The sequence below is a fragment of the Equus caballus genome, unplaced genomic scaffold (assembly GCF_041296265.1).
Source record: "Equus caballus isolate H_3958 breed thoroughbred unplaced genomic scaffold, TB-T2T haplotype1-0000016, whole genome shotgun sequence".
NCBI classification, from domain to species: domain Eukaryota; kingdom Metazoa; phylum Chordata; class Mammalia; order Perissodactyla; family Equidae; genus Equus; species Equus caballus.
In genome coordinates, this window is record NW_027222391.1 from 11,880,046 (window position 1) to 11,899,917 (window position 19,872).

Sequence of the window (19,872 nt, forward strand, 5' to 3'; positions counted from 1 at the left end):
TCTGTGTGGCATGAGCATGACTGAAGCTGTTTTCCTGAGTTATTTTCCCCCAGCCAACGGGACCTGCCTATTAATTGCTACCACTGCAGACAACTGGAAACCGTGGAGGGTCCCTTCTCAGCACCCTGGAGCTGAGTGGCTCCCAGAGCAAAGTGGTCACGGTTACTGTTCAGTCTGTAAACCACGAGGGAGGCCACAGCTCGAGTCGTCTCTGTCACTTTGATGAGTTCTGCCGTGGCAGCCAGTTGGCCTGCCACAAGGTCCCATCCCTTAGGAGAGTTCAGGTCTCTGCCCAGCCAGAGTGTATCAGCTCATACTGAAAGGTGTGTTCTGGCTTTACCCTTTTATTTGGGGGGTGGACAGAGGAAGGAATAGAGGGTTTAATCTACTCCCACTTATTAATCACTGGCCTCTGTCCATCCACCAACTGAGGCTTGCTTCTCCATAGCTTTAACACACACATCCTAATCCATCAGTCCATCCTGCCCTGAAAATCCAATGCACATGTTCTCAACTCAGATGTGTCTTTGACTCACGTTAGATCAACAGCACAGAAGAAAGCAAAACCCAGATTTAGACACAGCTGGAGTGACACCAGAAATAAAACTGCTAGGGCTGCCTAGTTGGATATGAGGAAACCCCAAGCCAGCTGTGCCGAGAGCAGCCCCAATTTCTTCTCGCTCTCCCTCTTGCTGAAAACACAACCAGAACAGAAACACTAGCAGAATTAGTAGGCTATTGGGAAACACACTGAAAAGAAAAACAAAAACAAAATAAATATATGGGGGGAAATCAAAGCCTTTAATTAACCTGTGGATCTCTAACCAGTTAAACAGTAGAGTAAGATTTCAGGCAGAATACGTGGTATAACCATTTAAGTAGTGATGCCACCACTGAAAAGACACAGTTGCACCAGGGAACCAAGAGGAAGAGTTTCTGTTACTGGTTTGAATCAATGCCACTGTTTCCTTTTCCACAATAGAGTGAGGTTGTCATCCCCTCTTCCTACATGGGAGAGAGAGGAGCCTGAAGAGGTGCAGCAAGTAAAATTCCCACAAATGTCCTCAAAGCACTGCTGTCCCTCATAAGGCTGGAGAGCAGTCCAAGGCCAGTGCCAGCCCACTCGGCTCCTGCAGGTCCAACGGGTTTCTGGGAGTCTTCTCAACAGCCAGGTTTGGGTGGCTAATGATTACCTCTGTGTTAGACAGATTCTCCTCCCGCACTTCCAATCGGCACCACTGAGCATAAGGGTCTCCCACAGGCAAGTCACTGGCGTAGCAGATCGAGGACACAGAGACACCGCATGGTCCTCTGAAGTGAGGAACAAGAGGATCCAGTTCTGTCCACACCTCTCCAGTGGAACAGTTCTACAGGTGGCTACCAAATACTGACACCCAATACCACAAGGCCCAAATACCACAAGTGATGGCTGAGAGTACCACCGAGCTGGAATGACATCTTCAGTAGCCATGTCATGACAGCGAGGCCGGTTCATACCTTCCTTTCCCAGCCACAGTGTAAAACAACATGAGAAAATCTGGCATCTTCTATCCTTTCATTCAGAAAATTCTCCGGACCCTACGATGGGACTTCCTGACACACACTCCACCACGCACACGTCATCAACATTATTTTAAGTCACCTGAGTCAAACACCCCCATCTCTATTTCCAGCTGCCACAAAGCAACACAACACACGTTGGAAAGATCTGATCTTCAAGCCTTCCTTTCCCCCAAATGGCATCTGACACTTCTCACAAGATACACAGCTTTAAAATTAGAACTGGAAAAGACCACAGTGACCCTCATAGGGCTGAAGCTGCCCCACAGCAGAAATCAGAACATTCCTACAACCAACAATTAAACAACCGAAACCTTCCCAAACATCCCCTTCCTTCTCTGGTTTGCTGTTGTTGCATTAATCATCCTGACACCTTTTTAATTATAATCGCAAACTCGAAGCCATGACTTGCAATGTTATAAATACTGATTTTCCAGTTCAAGCAGGCATTGACTGGTTTCTGTTTTGATAGGAAGGGGCTGTTTGAAGCCTCCTAAAATGTTGCAACTCGTCTGTTGAAACAGACGAGACATTAACAGACACGTTTGCTGTTTCCATTTAACCTGCTGGAATGTTTATGCCTAAGTCTACTTTTTCTCAAGCTTTGAAAGCATAAGGCGTATTTTCTAAAGCGGAAGAAATCAATCAATACATATTATATATTCATATATAATAGATGTTATATAATACACACATATAGCAATATATATTATTATATAATACACATTTACTATATATTTCTGAAGTCAGGTTATTTCTAAAACTGTCGCAGGCTGCAATTTAAACTTAGAAAGCACATCTCTTCAACAGCAAGGCAACTCGTCAGGAAACAATCCTTATTTTACCTATTGGCCTTGTGAAGATGATAATACCACTTTAGCTGACAAAGCCTGTGTTTGTCTGACAATTCCAATTAATTACTGAGACGCAACAGAGATGGGACCAGCCATCCAGATGTTTTTCAGAAAGAGATAAAAAGGGGGGGGGGGAGTAAAGGAGATTTGCCTTTTGGGCAACTGCTCCAGTGTTTTTTAAATGTTACGGCGGGCCAGAAAGCCGGATCACTAAGTTATTTTACCTGCACTTAACTTTCTACTCTCCTCTCCTTTCCCTCACCGCTGGGAGACGGTGGAAGACAAGGGAGATGAACATCTCACAAGACAGAAGCTCTAATCTGTTGCCAAGGAGGCGACGGCTAGAAAGGGCAGGGGTGCAGGATGTAAAAACTCTTAGGGCACCGACTGTCGTGCAGACCTTGATGCTCCTGATGCCAAAGCAACCCAGGGTTGCTGGAGATGGGGAACATCCTCAGTCTTTTCTAGCAAGCCAAAACTCGCCAGCATCATCTTTTTAACTGTTCCCTGTTCATTTTGCTCTAACCTGAAAATACTAAAGTCGGATTCCAGAGACGCAAATACGTTTGAGGGCGATTTTGAGAGATTCCAGGAGATCTCAAAGCCCTTCAGTCAATCTAGCTATCCTGCTTCATGCCTTAGCGTCCCCAACGCAGCAGCGCAGAGCCCCACAAGAGCCCGGGCTGGGAAACACCCCGCGGGCACCTGGGCTGGGGATTCCCAGGCGTGGAGCTAGGTAGCTTCAGAAAGCACCTCCCTGGGTGAGGAGCCTGAGGCAGGCAGGGCAGTGTGACACCAGCTCCCCTAACCCTGAAATACAGTGATCCCTGGCCAGCCTCCAGTCCTCTCCGCGCTCCCCCGACCAGGCCCGCCAGGGTCCGCAGAGCCCTCGTGGGGCGAAGGGTTCTCGGGGAGATGCCTGGATATCGAAGGGCGTGGGAAGCCGCAGCTTTCCCTCTGGGTCTTCCCCACCCATCTATCCCCTGCGCCAAGCCCAGAGTCCTACCTGTACCACTCCAGCCCCTTTTCGTAGTTCCTGTCGAAGAAGTGTGGCTCTATGCCCACGGCCCGCAGGCCCACACGTCCGGGTGGACTCGGATCGCCTCCAGCAGCTCGCGGGTGCCTCCTTTCTTGACCCCGATGACGAGCGCGTGGCAGCTTCTTCTCCCCATAGTCGGGGATGCTGAGGGCGCCGCGCCTCTCGATGCTCCCGTTGGCCGCTCTCAGGCCTGCGAGCTCCTCGTCGGTGGTGCTGGTCTCCTGCGCTTCACACTCCAGCAGCGCGCTCGGCGCAGTGATCATCTCGCCAGGGGCCAGCAGGGTCCGGAGCCAGGTGTCCCGAGCGCCCCCGCCGCCGATTGCCAACACCCAGCCGTCGGCCCCGGGGGCAGCGGGCTGCTCGGAGGGCTCCGGGGGCTCCCCGCGGCTCGCGTTGTCCGGCGTCGGCGCGGGCGGCTGCGAGGGGGTGCCGAGGCGCACGGGGGGCGGCAGCAGAGAGGGTGGCGGCGGGCTCGGCGGGGGCTCGGCGGCGGCGCGCGGCGGCTCCTGCAGCGCCAGGGTGAATTGCAGGGAGCCCGAGCCGCCCAGGAGGCTGTAGCACAGGTAGGTGACGGACAGGGACAAGGTGCACAGAAAAAGCAACTTGCTCGCCGGCGGCCACTTAGCAGAGGCGCCGGGCGGCAGCGGCGCGGTGAGAGTTGGAGGCGGAGGCGGAGGCGGAGGTGGTGCGGGCCACTGGGCCACCGCGGCTCCCGGCTCGCGGCAGCGGCGGCAGCCCCCGGCGCTGCCCGGACATAGTTTCAGCCGCCGCCGCCGCCGCCCAGGCGCCCCGGCTGCGTGAAGCGACGCCGCTGCACCCCCGGCCCTGGCCGCTGTCCCGCTGCGCCAGGGGAGAGCCCGGCTGCATGGCCCCACTCCCCACTCTTCCCGCGGAGTCCGGGTGGCCCTACACCACCCACGAGGGGGGGCTCACTGACCCGCCGGCTGCACCTGTTCCGTCTGCAGCGCCCCCGCTTCCCGGCTCCGCCGCGGCTCCCGCTTCAGCCTCTGCCGCCGCGCGCTGTTGCAGCCCCGAGTTCCTTCCCCGCTGCTAACTTTCGGCCGGAAGAGAGGAGAGGCGCGGAGGGGAGGCGGAGGGGCCCGTGCGCGCGCCGCGCCCCGCGCGTCGCCAAGGGAAGGGTGAGTGCGCCTCGCGCGCGCCTGCGGACTGGGACGCGGAACGGAGGCGTGCGCTAGGGCTGGGGCACCTGGCAAAGCGGAGATCGTGCCCCCCCCCCCGCCCCCCGCCCCGCAACGCATTCACGCTGGAGGGGTTTGCCGCCCAAACCCGCGTGCTTCCCCTCCCCTGGGAGCCTGGGACGCCAGTTTCTCCTTCCCTCTCCCAATACTTTCAGAGACTAGAGCCCCACACCTGCCGCCAGAGCCGCAGACCAGGAAGCTGGGGGCCACAAGGTGGTGAGCTCTCGCTTCCCCTTTTCTCATGGGACTCCAAGCAAACTCGGTCCATCCATGACCCGCCCTTCTCCCTTCCTGGACATCCTCCTGCCTTTGACCCAGGAGGAATTTCTTGTCCATACCAGGATTCCCATGCCAACTTCCATCTTTCCAGCCTCCCCATCTTAGCTTGAAGCTCCTGATTGGTGGAGCTTTGACACAAACCCCCAGATTTCCTTGCCCTAGAGCTTTTGCCTCTGTCCCGCCACCGGTTGACTATGCTTTTTGCTCCAAAAGGAGAGGCTGTCTCCTCCTGGACACCCTGAACCACACATGCACATGCGCCCCTTGGGGGCCATTGCGGCTAAAGGAGTTCGGATTTCCCTGGACTAAAATAGACTATCATCGCTCTTAACAACTTATAAGCAGAGAGAAGTTGTGTTGCTGTGTCTGTGCGTCACTTCATTGAATTAAAAAAAAAAAGGTATCTTCTTTGCAGAGAGATTTCCGGCCCTCACCTCCCTCTCCTGGGGGGAATGGTAAACATCATAAGGCTTTGGAACATTCAAGACTAGACTTTGCTTCCTGTTTCCTTTTGCTCAGGGAGGTAGAGGAAACGCGAGGCTGGAATGGCAGGAAGAGGCAGAGCGGTCAACTGAGGCACTCCAGCGAACTCTGCTTCCTGGGGGCAGGGGCTGGCCCTGCACGCACCTGGCGCCAGTCTTTCCCAGAGGCTGGCTCCAGTGAGTCCTGTTTACCCTGCTAGCCACAGCTGGGTGCCTGGAGGGTCTGCTTTCACCTACAGGGCTGATGTGCTTGGCATCTCCGGTTTTGTTTGATCACATAACAGGGACAACAGTTGAAAGAAAATGTATATAGTGTCTAAATATTAACTAGATACCTAGTGCCAAAGAGAGAAAAAAATGTTGCTCCAATAACATGAACACAGACTTTTCCCTGAGTGAACAGAAGCTCACGGCTGCTCTCAGCTGGACGTGAGCTTCCTTCACTGCAGCTTCAGCTCAGATAAAGATTGTTCCTTTAGAATATATTTTTTATGGTACACCGGAGACCTCTGAAATGCAGAGTCTGGTGTCCTGTAAATCATTTCGTGGAACTAGGGATGCTTTTTCAAACACCACGCAACTGCACTCCTGTAATGTTAATGGGAAGGGGCCAACTGGAGCTGGGAGCAGCACAGCTTGCCCATCCCTCCTTCGGCTCCAAGCCCAGCTCTGGGTGGTCGCCCAGGAGGGCCCGGTTGCAGCAAATATTGTCACTGCTGTCGTCCATCTCCCTTTCAAAGCTAAGGCACCAGGATGCCCAGCACGTGGTCCAGGGGCCTCCCTACAGTCCCTGCCCGGCTCCCAGACTTCTCTATCCCAGCTCTCGGCAATCCAAATGAACTTGCTCTGTAGCTAGTTTTACTAAAGATGTGCTTTCAAATTTGGAAAGGTTTTGATAAAATGGTACTAACAGTTAACCTAGAGGTGGCAAACTGGTAACAAATTAAGAGCTGAATGTGGCCAGCGCAGTGATATTAAGAAGTTGAAACTGGTTGCAATGTTGTAAAATTGAGGACTTTCCCAAAAAATTTGGCTATGAGGTTTCTGCTGAAATAGTAGATCCTGCAACTTTGGGCCCCTCAGCCAGAACCGAGAGGTCCCCCTGACATGGAGCATGTGCCCTGTTCTTCACGGTGCCCCCCCAGAGTGCCCTCATACATTTATGTTACTTGCCTGGATGCTGCTAATGAGGACACTTCCCAGTGTCGCTTCTCCCTCTTGTCCACAGATAGTCCTACTTAAATAAGAGACTCTTGAAAGAACGGAACCCCGTTGGTGAAATGTTAGGCCCCACAACTGATGGGGAAGAGGTGATTTTTGGGGAGAGGAGCTTTGTAGATTTCTCACTTGGGCACTTACCTGTTTTGTTCTCCATCCAGGTTTTTTCTGGGAGCCAGTTCTTGAGAAACCTATAATGAAAAGTACGAGCTATCTACATAGGGAGAACTCAGACGTCGTTCAGCAATTCCCTGGGCGTCTGGAGACTCGATAGAATACTTTTTTCTTTTTCCATTGCCAACACCCATGCCCATTCAGGCCTATGAGAGTTTTTACAATGCTGCTCCAACTGGTCTCCAGGCCTCCAGCGTGCCTCATTTCTCTTCATCGTAGAGGACAATAGCAGATCAATGTTTCTGAGGCATGGCTCCACCAGTGCCCTCTCTGATGCAGAAACCTTCCTCTCACTGCCTACCTGATAGACTCCAACTCTCTGCCTTAGCACTCAAGGGCCCCTCCGCCTTGCATGTATCCCACAGTCCTGCCAAACCGAACAGTACCCACTACCCAAAAGCACACATTGCATTCTTCTCTTTCACCTCTGCCTGATCAGATGATGGAGTTGAAACAAAGCCATCATTTGCTAGTTAAGTGACTTTCGGACAGGTCATTTCACCTCCCTGACCCTCAGTTTCTGCATATGTAAGTGATGAATAGTAAGACTCACCTCATATTGTTTTTATAAAGAATTAAATTGACTTAGAGAGCATATGCAAAAACAGCTGGCTCCCTGCCTGACATGCTGCAGCCACCAGTAATTATTCGGACCTAAATATCGGCTCATGCCATGCCCTGCTTCTTTTCCTATTAAAACCTTATCCTTGAAAAATCGGTGTGTACCCTTTCTTCAAAACCAGCCCAAGGTGTAAACTGAAGTTCACTTTCCTAAGCCGCTCAGTGACATTTATAACGCCAAATCTAATGCCTTAGTTTTTTTTTTTAAGCGAAAGAAGCTAACTCTGGCTAACTTCAGTTTTCTTATTAAAGAAATTGACTAGAAGGATTTATGGTAACTCACATAACTGAAGGGAATTTTTGAAAAATCAACAAACAAAAAGCAAAAATAAGCTTTGGAAGGCACAATAGAGCACAGTGTATAGTTATTATTACTGCTGTTCACCAGATATTGTCGGCTCTTCTCTGGCCCACAGAAGGGATGTATCTTCTGGGCCCCTTAAAGTCAGAGGTGACTCTGTGAGCCTTTGGCGAATGAAACTTGAGCAAAAGTGAGGTTGTCTCTTCCAGACAGAACCTTTGGCAAACAGTGGGAGTGTGTTTTTCCTGCCTGGCAGTTGTGCAAGAAGTTGGATCGAGCATCTTTTAGCTGCCATCTACTCAATCCTCCAGACTGAGCAAGGATAATACAGAGCCAGCCCCTGATGACATGGAGCATGTTTGAGAAATACACCTTGGTTATTTTTAGCTGAGACTTAGGAGTTTGTTGTGAATACAGCACAACATGGACTATCTGACTGATGAAAACATACATATTATCAATTTCCTCTGCTGTTGACCAAAATGACTTCAGTGAGCCAATATTAGAATTCCTTTTCACAAAGGTGGATAAGTGACAGATTAGAAGTCTACACTGTCCCAGGAGTGTAGACTGATACCACGCTTATATATAGCAAAGATATTTCCTCATTTTGTCCTTTACTTGTCAATAAAAAAGTATATCTATAGAAATCTGGAGGTAAGGCTCCAGACAAAACCAACATGGTGACAAGGAGGAACATTACATACTTGTAAAAGGAGCGACAGATGAGAAAATAATAATAATGGCCGGGAACTTATAGAACCTTGCGTTGAAAGGGATCTCATATGGAACTTAGGAAATATTATAGCTGTAAGCACTACATGACAAAATCTGGTGGACGGAATTAAACAATACTTCGAAGAAAGATACCTTCAATATACTTATCTAAAAAGAAAAATTAGAAACCAACGAGCTGCTTGCTCAAGAAGCTAGACAAAGAGCGAGACAGTAAAGTCAGGAAGAAAGGAAATGATAAAGATAAATGCCAAACCTTTGTTTCTATTTATTTGCTCTTTATTTATTGCTATGGACTGAATTCTGTCTCCCCACAGTTCATATAATGGAAGCCCTGACCCCCGTTGTGACCATGTCCAGACACAAGGTCTTCAGGAAGTAATTATGGTGAAAATGAAGTCATAATGGTGGAACCTAAATCAGATAGGACTGTGGCCTCATCAGAAGTTGAAGAGATCTCTCTTTCTGTTTCTTCACACGCATACACACACCCCGCCATCTGAGGACTCAGTGAGAAGGGGACCTTATGCAAGCTGAGGAGACAGCCCTCGCCAGAACCTGACCATGCTGGCATCCTGCTCTCAGGCTTCCAGCCCCCAGAATGGTGAGAAAATAAATTTCTGTTGTTTAAGTCACCCACGCTATGGCATTTTGTTATGGGAACCCAAGCTAAGACGCTTATCTTTCACAGTTTGTTCCTGGGTTCTGGTACCAATTCCAATGTGTGTGGGGTTGGGGGTCGGGGGAGTCCCCCACACCAACAAGCAATTCTTGGGACACCAGCTGGGTGTCCTACAATTCAACTCGATTCTGACACTATGTACCCAGAGACAGCATCACACCCCACAGGTTAAGGGTTCAGCCCCACAAGACTGCCCCCACTGCAGGTGCCAACAGCAAGTCTGGGTTGTCGCCTATGCTTCTGAGCAACTGGCTGTCAGTAGGAGGTTCCCAAGACTCTCTACTCCGGTTCGACGAATTTGCTAGGGCGGCTCACAGAACTCAGAGAAACCTCTTACTTACTAGATTACCTGTTTATTAGAAAAGGATATGACTCGGGAATAGCTCGATGGAACAGACGCATAGGGCAAGACATGGGGAAAGGACACTGAGCTTCCACGCCCTCTCCAGGTAACCACTCTCCCAGAACCACCTCTCTCCCAGACCCTCCACATGGTCACCAACCGCGACGCTCTTGGAAATCTGTCCTTTTGGGTTTTTATGCATAAGCCGTTTATTTATTCTCTTACCCTCGGCTGCTGTTTTTCCTTCCCCATTTATAGCCCAAAGCCAATCAAAGAAGGACATGTGCAGTGTGATGCTGTTCCTGTACATTTTTTAAGTGCATAACAATGTAAGAATTTGTTCATGGAGACATACACATGTATGTCTTGACTATGCATAAAAATGTAATCTTTTGTTAATGGAGCCATGCACATGGATATTCTTGGAATCATAAAGAATGTAATTAATTTTAGGATACTGATACCTATGATGAGAGAGGGAGGAGAACGGGATGGAAATGTGAATTTTAGGTGTGACGGCAACATTTTGCTTCTTAAAAACAGAGATATCATTGTGGGCTGAATCATGTCCCTGAAAATTCATATGTTGAAGTCCTAACTCCAGGACCTCAAAATAGGGCTGTATTTGGAGAGAGGGCCTCTAAAGAGGTAATTAAGGTCAAGTGAGGTCACATGGGTAGGCTCCAATCCAATGTGACTGATAGTCACGTAAGAAGAGAAGATTAGAACTCAGACACACACAGAGGGAAGACCGGGTGAGGACACAGGGAGAAGTGGCCGGGGAGAGAGGCCTCAGAAGAGACTAAACCGGCCAACGCCTTGATCTTGAACTTCGGCCTCCAGAACCGTGAGAAAATAAATTTCTATTGTTTAAGCCACCCTACGTGTGGCATTTTGTCATGGCAGCCCCAGCAAATGAATGCAACATCGGAAGCAAATAGGGCAGAACTGAACGTCTGTTCTTTCTGGGTATTGGGGCCGGAGATAGAGGTCATACTATGTACTCTTCTGCATATTTGAAATATTTCCATAATAGTTAAGAAAATAACAAGCAGATCCCGAAAAAGAATAACCAGAGAGTAGAAATTTATGTGTGATTACCTTACAGGCCAAGGTGGGTTTCGCGTTGGGCAGGTGGTTCTCTTCCACAGGGTGTGTCAGTCACCCGTGAATTCCCGTCTCTTGGCTCCGCCATTCCTGACGCCTGTATCATTGTCTGCAACCAATCTGCACAAGGAGAAAGAAGGAACACGGAGAAGACACACCTGCTTTCAAAAGTTCCAACCTGGAAATGGCACACACCACTTCCACTCCCATTGCATTGGCTGAAACATAGTCACACGCCACACCTCACTGCAAGTTGCTGGGTGACTGCCTTCCTGGGCACCCAGGACAAGGATGTGGACAAACAGCCAGTAGTCCCACCCACAATGTCATCAGGTTGACCCTGGTCTTCATGCTGCTGCTCAGTCCACAGCGTGTCTGCCAGGCCTATGGTTAGGGTTTAGATATTGTACAAAGGCGCGGGGTTGGGGGTCATGGTTTGGGACTTCAAAGAGGAGGAAGCCAATTCACAAGGAGACAGAAAACCAAATGTTTGCTGGGCCATCTCTAAACAAATGAGAGAGAACTTGTGTAAAATGGGCCCGGCTAGGTACCTTCTTCTCTACCACATCTAGAGTTCCCTACGTTGACAGCTCCTTCCTGGAACAGGCCTTCTGTCTTAAATTCTTTTAGGCAGTTAGGGGTGAGGCCAAAGTTTCTTTCATATATAAATTTTGAGTGTATATATGTAATTTATAGAACTAAATAAATGAATTTAAATATAGATACAATGGATTATATATTCTATTATATAGCAATATTAATATATATTATATATAGATAATCTCCTTGGTTCTCCAGAGAACCCTGACGAATACAGGAGGAGTTAATATTCTTTTATCGATGGCATTTACATTTAATCATTTGAAATTCTTAGTTATGACATTGTTATGGCTTGCAAGGAAGTGTCCTTTTCAGTGTTTCATTTAGAGGCCTCAAGATACCAATGTTAAAAAGTTTCCCATTTTACTTGTTTGGTTTGATAGGCTTTTTCCAATTGAGTGCACAGATAAACCAATTTAGGAATTTCAAAGGAGCCCCATTTAGGCCAGTGAAGCCTTAAATCACCCTGAGTAATCTGAGCCCAGTGGAACAAAAATCTACATGTAGAAGGTCTGTATTCTTTAAAGACAAAACCAGCAGGAGTCCCAGAGTGGGGCTGTTCTTTGGTGGTCCTCTTAGAAAATGGATTTCTCATCTGTATGAACTTACCAAAGGATCAAAGGCCCAAAAAAGGAGTGAAAGAAACAGAAGTTTCTAACAAAGCTGACAACGGAAGGATGGCCAGAACCAGTATCAAAGGACGCCTACAGAAAGAGTCTGGACCTCTACCAAAAATGGGAGGTCCAGGCCCAGGAGGACTTACCACCAGGAACCAGAGCCACCAGGAGGAGACGACAGAGCACAAAAGATTCTTTGCAGGCACCTTGCTTGTGTCTGTGAAGTGGCACCAGAATTGAAGGTCAGTAGCTAGGGATCCCACTTCTGTCACCATATAAAGTCAGCAAATAAGAGGCATAAACTGCAAAAGAACCAAAAAGTTTATTTGGGGTCTCAAGAATTGCAATTCAGGAGATGTAGATTCGAGTAGAAGCTCAAATGTGCTCCTAGGAAGACAAAGGAGGCAGGGGTAGATAAACGGAAAGGACACAGGCTTACAAAGGTCTACAGTGAACAGTTACTGACTGGTTCTGGCATGGGGTGAGCTGACTTGCCAGAACATAGTTGGTCCTAGGCAGACTGTCCCTTCTTGGAATGAGGAAACACTTCAAGATGTGACCTCTGCTGTCAGGTAAAGCTCAAAAGTTCAGTTAACATCTGGTGGTGGATGTGGTGTACAAGCATAAGCCCCACTTCCTTAATGGCCTCCCAGCTCCATTTTAGAAGCCTTGAAAATGGTATTCCGTTTTGTCATTGTCATCCACCACAGTCACGCACCACGTAACAATATTAACGATGTTTCGGTCACTGATGGACCACATATATGACAGTGGTCCCATACGGGTAGCACCACATAGCCTAGGTGTGTAGTAGGCTCTACCACTTAGGTTTGTGTAAGTACACTGTGTGATGTTCACACAACAGTGAAAGTGCCTAATGATGCATTTCTCTAAACATTTCCCTTTCATTAAGTGAGGTACGCCTGTACTGATTTTAGTCTTGTGAGTGTTGAATAATGAATTACTCATTTCAATTATTTGAGTCAGCCCCACTGGCTGAAGATGGTAAAGGCTGACTGAAGCAAAAAACTAAAATTTGTTATTCAACATTCACAAAACCAAATGAGTAAAGAAGAACTTTAAGTTCTATATCAGGGTTCATGTAAGGCAAAAACATTCTAAAGGAAAGATGGATTTGAGGACATATATGATTCTGAGTGTAAATGTCTGGGTACAAGCAAAAATTCCAGGGAGCATTTCAGACTTTCGAGGCAGTGGAATTGGTGAAACCAAAGTCAAGCTCTCCAAACAGTAAAGGGGGCCCAGGTAATATCTGGAGTACAGGTGGAACAGGCACAAAATTTCATTAATGTAATTGTATGATTTCATGAACGGACAGAGTTGGAAAATAGGATGGCAGGGTAGGGCAGAGGGACCTGGAGGGCCCAGGATGGATGGAGAGATCAGCTGGGCTGGTGGGAGGAAGGGGCCATGGGCACACCCTCTTCATGTCCCCTCCCCCACCCTCTGAAACCCTTTGTGACTCTTCAGTGCTCTGTGATACAGGCCTGGGATTATAGGCAAGTGCGGACACTCTCAGAGCTCAGTTGCCTCAGGCAGCCTTGCGATTCAGAAAATGGAGTTCAGTCAATGGAATGTTCTCTCATTTCTGAATAGCCATATGGAGTTGTTTTTGAGCATCTGCTCAACATTCTTAGATAGTGACTATAACCTCAGCATCGTGTGTGGGTTGTGGTTGCTTCTTCTGTTCCTGTGCTTCCTGGTGGGGATTCCATCTTTACCAACCTTGTGGAAAACCAAAATCTACCAAAAGGTAAGGATCCCTGGGCAAGCCACCAACAGGGATTTTTTATTGTTGTTTCCATTTCTAGTCCCACATTTTTAAATGAGTTGGTCCAGAGAGACTCCTAAGATGGCAAGTCTGAATAGAGGATAGAACATCATCCTTCTAGGGGAATAGGCCAGGCAGGACTAGGGGTTCAGCTGGGACTGTTTCCCATTTAAAACTCACAGACCATCTGGGTGTGGTGGAGGATTCCCGGATAAAATCCCATCAGTGATTTCACGGCCCTGCATTAGGTTATTTAGAGAGTTTGGGTTCTGTGTAGGAGAACACTGTTCCCAACACTGGATCACGAGTCACATTCCCATGACGGGCGTCATTCGACCAAACCGTCCTTTGTATTGGGCAGATCAGGAGAGCAGGGCTGAGCCTCTGAGCAGACACTGGAGTGTGAGCTCTGTCCCAGGATACAGGGTCCTATCTGAGGAAGCACAGATGTGACTGGGGGCCTCAGAGTCTATGCCCTCCTTGAGCAGAGGACTTCTGACTGAGAATATCAAGTGTGGACTCTAGCCAAAAATCCTCCTTCGAGTTTTTCAAAGAAGGAAAAATTGAAAGTATCTTATCACCTTTAGAAATTCAGAAAGGGAAAGCACACAAAGTGCTAGTAATAAAAATAGAGAGTGACATTAATCTTGGATGAATATCTGAGTTTCCTAGAGAGAGGAGCAAGCCAACTAAGTCCTCGCTCCTCATTCTTTTCTTTTTGTTCTCAGCGTCAGGGCAGAGCCAAGAGGAGAAGAAAAGGTGGAACATCAAGTGGTAAGGTTCCACCTATCCCACCTGAGCTCTCCAAGGGTGACACATCCTGTCCTCTCCATGAGGTCCCAGGTCCATGGTCTCTGAGGATGTCAGTCGCTAGATAGAGTCCCTCTCAGAAAATAGAGGCCTCAGAGGAAAGGCTCATGGGAAGGTAGTCAGAACCCGAGACATTTCTCAGATTCCTGCTCTGCCCAGCTCTGGGCATGAAGCAGTGATGGGCCTGGACAATGGGTGTTGCCCAGTGGGTTGCCGTGGGAGACGCCAAGAGTCAGAACTTCTGTGTCCTGACCTTGTGAAACTACGTTGACTTCCTGGATGATCAGACTCCTCTTTGAGGTAACCATTGACCTATGTTCCTCACATGGTGGTTTTGAACATCCCATGGGATAATGTATGTGACAGTACTTTATAAATGAAGCAACAAACACATGTGAACCTTATTAATATTATCATTGACCGTTTGACCACATCTACTGATTCTTGGGGCTTTCAGAGTTAATATCCCGTTAATATCCCAAGGGTCTCCCATAAGGGGACTCCCGTGTAACACCTATGCTTCTACCTTTATTACATGTAATTCACTCTTCTGGTTTCCCAGGTTGGAGAAACTACCAGAGGGAAACAGAGGAGAAAAGGAGGCTAATTTCTATTCTGAAAAGGTGACCAGTCTTTTCTTTCCTGATCCCTCTTTGACATGTTCTCTGCAATTCCAGGGATTCAGTACAGCCTGCAGTAGTCATGGGAGGGGTTTGCCATAGGAACGGGTATGTGAATGAACGCCTTGGGGTGAGGGCTGCTGAGTGTATGGTGAAGTCATTGATGTGGGGCATTGTGAAGGGGCAGCAGGCTTCAGGTGGCCCCTCCCCTGACAGGCCAGCAGGTCCTCCTTTCCTTGTTCTGGTCCTGGCTACAGTTTTCTACTTCCTGTCTCCCGCAGGCCCCTAGGCCGGCCTCTCGATACCACCCGCATTCGTCAACTATTATGCCCAGACCCCTCCTGTGAGGTGTGTAATAGCACAACTGCTGAAATCAATCGGCTGCTGTTCCTGGAGGACCTGGAAGATGATACTGCCTCTGTGTCCTCTATGGCTTCCACAGCTTCTGGGACTGAGTCATCATTCACTCTGTCCTCTGCCTTCTCAGAAGTCCCTCCAGGAGACCTAACACCATCCCCTCCACCTGACCCTTCCCCACCGCCCCCCTCCGTTCTCTCACCTAACCCAATGACACCCTTAGCTGACTTTCTTTCACCCTCACCACCGGGTCACTCTATGCCACCAGAGCCTATTCCTCCCTTGGAGTCCAAATTCCCAGCAGACCATTCCCCACCCCAACCCATTGCCCTTCCCCCTCTCCCACCACATGACACCCAGGCAACGGGTCCTATTCTCCAACCAGAGGCCACTCTGTCTCTGAATACGATCTTCTCTCTTGACCGCACCCTTTCCCAAGATATTAACCCCTTACCAAATTTGCCCCAGATAATGAATCCCAGTGACTCACTGGCTTGTCATCACGCACCACCAAGCCTGTCTGTCTCACCACCGACAGACCACCCTTTAACTGTGACTCAATCTAAATCGGTTTCCATCTTATTGAAGTCTGTTCCAGAGAACTCATCTCCAGATAGCCCTGGTGGGTTGTCCACTTATGTCCCAACAATCAGAGGCACTGACCATTCAAGCCTGTCAATTTCAGAATTATCCTGGTGGCAAGCTTGTGCCAAAGACTTGTTCTTAGCACCTTCCACCTTGGCACCATGTGATTTTAATCGAGAGTTTCTTGCCCTCCATTCTCCAGAGTCCTCTCTGGAGAGACACCCTACAGCTAACCTTATAGAGCCTGGTAACCTCTCATTTCTCAGCCCTCATGTCCTGGCACTCCTGGAGAGACAAGTCCGAAAGAGGAGTGATTTCCTGATGTGGAAGGAAAAGGAGAAGGAGAAGGGCTCTTTTCCAAAACAACTTAGGCCAGGCCACCAACTAAATCCTTCGGGGAAAATGTCAGAGTCAAATGCTGATGAGTGTGACTCAGCATTCTCCCTTCCTTTCTGGAGCAGTGCAGGCAAACCAAAGGAGCTGCACATGCATGAGCAGCCCCCATATCCTAAAATCTTGGAGGACCATTTACAGGAAAAATGTATGCAGCTCTTCTGGGGTCTCCCATCTCTGCACAGCGAGTCCTTGCCCTCTGCTATCCGTGACTCACGTGACTGCACCACAATCTTCCTTTTCAATACCATCTCAAATGCCTCCATGGGCCAAGAATCCCCAGTACCTCTCCATCGCCCACCTCCATCCTTGCCTGAGATCCAGCCCCAACCCTTGCCTCAAACCCTGCCCCAATCCCAGCCCCTACCTCTCACTCAGGTCAAGTCCCAGGCCCACCTTAAATCCCCACTCCCAATCCTACCATCTGGTCCTCTACCCCAGAGAAGGATCTGTGGAGTGTGTTACCATAGACCCCCGGATGAATCAGAGTCTCTCACCTCATCTGAAATTCAACAACTGGAATGGAAAGTGTTGCAGAAGCAACAGGAAAGTTTGTGGGGTTCCCCCTCTGTAGTCCAAAGATCTCAGGAAGAATTTTGTTCTTCAGCTCCCAACTTTCCTTACCATCAGGCCTCCCAGGCCCATGCCTCCATCTCCACCCTTCCCGTAGAGTTTCCTCTCAGTGATGAGCTGAGGAAGAAACTGGAACATCACCTTCGAAAGAGGCTCATCCAACACCGGTGGGGCCTGCCCCGCAGGATCTGTGAGTGTCTGTCACTGATGATGCCTCCAAGAGATTTCTCAGAGATAGCTAAGTCAGAAAGCAATCGTGGACTCTCACGGATCTCGGTGAACAAAGATCTAAATGTTGGATTGAGCCAATCCAAAAGCTTCCATGAGAGGGGTTCAGAACTGCTTCAGGTAGAGAAGGAGATGGGGAAGGATCAGGGGCATAGCCCAGAGAACGGCCCAAAAGCTCATCTGTTGAGTGACCCAGAGAGCTCTTCAGATAAGGATCCGGCATATGACTCTGAGAAAGACCTAAATAGTCACATGGCAAGTCTGTCAGGGAAAGCTTCAAGGGCCTTGGAGGAAAGTCTAGATCAGAAACAACTTGAAAATGTCCTGAAAGCACATTTGAGCAAGAAGTTTGAGGAAATCAGTGAGGCTCGGCTCCCTGGGACGGTGCGCAGTTCATGGCATGCTAGCAAGCAGACATTGCTGCTTTCTGACAAACCCCGCACCCAAATAACTCAGAGGAGTTTGCCACCTTCAGTGGGTGGGGACTCCTCCCTGAATACCTTCCAGGAGCTTTGCTTCATTGATTCCAGTGCACAACAGATGATGGAAACCCATATTAAAAGTTTCCGTATGAGGATGGAGTGGGGCCTGCCCTGCAGGGTCCTTGAATCCATACAGGCGTTTAAATTGGAAGATGCTGCATCCCAGTCCTTGCCCTATTTCTACTGGCCCCCCTCAAATAACCCAACTTTGGAAGTCGACTCCAAATCCGAGGGCTTCGAGCCCCACAGAGGAAGCTCTAAATCTGTTCTTCAAGAAAAAGCGGAAACAACAAATTCAGCCCTGGTCCTGGATCGTCTTTGCCCTGCTACATCACCTATGGGCAGGGAAGGACAAGGGGTGCCGAGACAATCACCCTCTGGTATCAACCAAGAGATTGCAGAGGTTGTTCAGAGGAGTAAGGGTGCCAGGCAGACTCATCTGCCTGTCACATGTGGCATCACAGGCAAAACGAGTCAGAAATTTACTCAACTAGGCAACAGATGCCCCCCAGAGCTGCCTGCAAGGCAAGCTGGTGCCAAACCTGAGACAAAAGATGAGAGAGTGAGTTCCAGTGATAGAAGAGAAGGGCGACAGGACAAAAAGATGAAGTCGGAACCCTTTTCCATGTACAACACGGCCAGGGACATATTCAGGGCCAAGGAGCTCAATGCTCTGCAGTCAAAAACTGGTAGTGTGTTGACAACCAGCAAGCCAGGAAGCTCCCAAATGATACGTGAGAATCACAGTAAAACAGAAATTACTGGGACCATTGAAAGCCCTGCACCAAAAAGACAAGTTCCCCAAGACCCAAAGTCATCGGATCTTAAGGAACATCTGTTTGGGGAATTAAAGTCAAAACTAGAGAAGAGGAATCAGAGCCAGGTCCAAGGCCAAGACACTGACAGGTCCCCTGCCTCAGAGAGCTTGACTTACAAGGCCTCACTGACTCATGCCCACGGTGTCTCCAGTGGGGACATGGGAGCTTCCCAGGTGCTGCGTGTCCATCTGGAGGACAGTGGGATCAGCAGGCAGCAGCGGCAGGAGCCTTGGGTCCCTAAGAAAGACCTAAAGAGGTCCGAGGATAAGAAATTCCCACCAGCTACAATGAGACTGAGCCCTCCGGGCCCCAACAAAGAAGAGCTTGGTGGAGGGGATGCAGGGTTGGGGACATCCCAACCTACAAGAAAGAGTTTCCCTACTCAGATCACAGCATCAGAGGAGACGCTTGGGAGCAAGTCTTCCCAGACCTCATCACAGAAGGCACAGCCTCCTCCTGAAAGTCTGTTCAGAAAAAAGATGAACGACATTTTTCAATGGCTTCGTCCTGGGACAAAAGGCAAAAAGCAAGAACATCCCCCGGAAAAGGGCCGCCCCATATCATCTGCACAGAGCAGAGGCCTGGTTAAAGGGAGAGCTGCCGTTACTGGGACCACCACGGCTCAGAAGACCAGGACGGTCCCTGGGAAGTTCCCAGTGGAGAAACTGGGGCAGCGGTGTGCAACAGAGGTCACCCGCCCTCAAGAGCCCCTTCCTTCCCTGAGGAAGTTTGTGAAAACTGAGCAGAAGGCAGAAGAGCAGGCCCAGGCAGAGCCCGTCCAGGGGCATCCTTCCAACTACAGGGCTCCCTCCTGTAAAGTGCCAAACACCAAGTCCTGCCACCAAGAAGTTGTCTTTGCTGGCCGGAATTATCCTACATGTTCTAGACGGATCAGAGACCAGAAAGGACACCCTCAGAAAGTCGTGGCGTTTAAAGATCAGCTATTGGATCAGAAGCGTCCCTTATCTGTGCCCCGCAGGGAGCATGTGCCCCATCCAAGCTCCACCTGCAGGCGTCAAGCCGGCCCAGGGGCCTCCAGCTGTTCTCACCACTGCTAAAGGCACTATGTTTAGGGATCCGTCTCTACGTCAACAGAAAACGCTTTTCCAGCGTTTCGAGAGCGGAAAATTTCCCACCACAAAATAATTCCTTCTCGTGGAGAATATTAATTCTCCCCAATAAATGATTCTCTAATAATAGTGATGTCTTTTCTGTGTCCTGTGTTGGGGGCATGGGTTTCAGGTAACTCAGGGCTTGTGCTTAGGGAAAAGGAGGAGTGAGTTCAGCTCTTACTGATTGCTTCCTCTGGCTTCTGAAAGGTCACCAGTGCTCTGCAGCTCTTGTTGACAAAGCGATATCACGTGCCCCCAAAAGCCCATTTCCTCCCTGATGAAGTTTGAGGA

At 49.2% G+C, this 19,872-nt stretch overlaps 1 protein-coding gene, 1 long non-coding RNA gene and 1 pseudogene across 6 annotated transcripts in view; 1 reads left to right on the forward strand and 2 right to left on the reverse strand.

Moving 5' to 3' along the window:
- LOC138922880 (heparan sulfate glucosamine 3-O-sulfotransferase 4-like) overlaps positions 1–4,382 on the reverse strand; it is a 144,003-nt pseudogene extending 139,621 nt beyond the window's left edge.
- A 318-nt stretch (positions 4,383–4,700) lies between these two features.
- Positions 4,701–19,872, reverse strand: part of LOC138922846 (uncharacterized) — a 50,186-nt gene continuing 35,014 nt past the window's right edge. The window contains exons 13-17 of one of the 5 annotated variants that reach the window (XR_011436004.1): positions 11,958–12,113; positions 10,589–10,714; positions 6,773–6,822; positions 6,587–6,650; positions 4,701–5,471 (exon numbers count right to left, since the gene is read on the reverse strand). This is a non-coding gene — a long non-coding RNA (uncharacterized lncRNA). Of the gene's footprint in view, positions 6,651–6,772; positions 6,823–10,588; positions 10,715–11,957; positions 12,114–19,872 lie in introns of all 5 variants that reach the window. The other 4 variants (XR_011436005.1, XR_011436006.1, XR_011436003.1 and 1 more) reach the window with 4 other exon arrangements.
- Positions 13,333–19,668, forward strand: LOC138922845 (spermatogenesis-associated protein 31D4-like). The gene is made up of 4 exons (XM_070259305.1): positions 13,333–13,585; positions 14,332–14,377; positions 14,976–15,036; positions 15,315–19,668. The coding sequence occupies exons 1-4, from the start codon at positions 13,388–13,390 to the stop codon at positions 19,525–19,527; spliced, it is 4,518 nt and encodes a 1,505-aa protein (XP_070115406.1). The 5' UTR covers positions 13,333–13,387; the 3' UTR covers positions 19,528–19,668.

What these genes read in the sequence shown, in the direction of transcription:
- LOC138922845 (XM_070259305.1), top strand. Translation starts at nt 13,388, where the DNA reads ATGGAGTTCAGTCAATGGAATGTTCTCTCATTTCTGAATAGCCATATG. An exon ending in AAACCAAAATCTACCAAAAG is followed by an intron (nt 13,586 to 14,331) that starts GTAAGGATCCCT and finishes TTTTGTTCTCAG; the next exon opens with CGTCAGGGCAGAGCCAAGAG. An exon ending in CTAATTTCTATTCTGAAAAG is followed by an intron (nt 15,037 to 15,314) that starts GTGACCAGTCTT and finishes TGTCTCCCGCAG; the next exon opens with GCCCCTAGGCCGGCCTCTCG.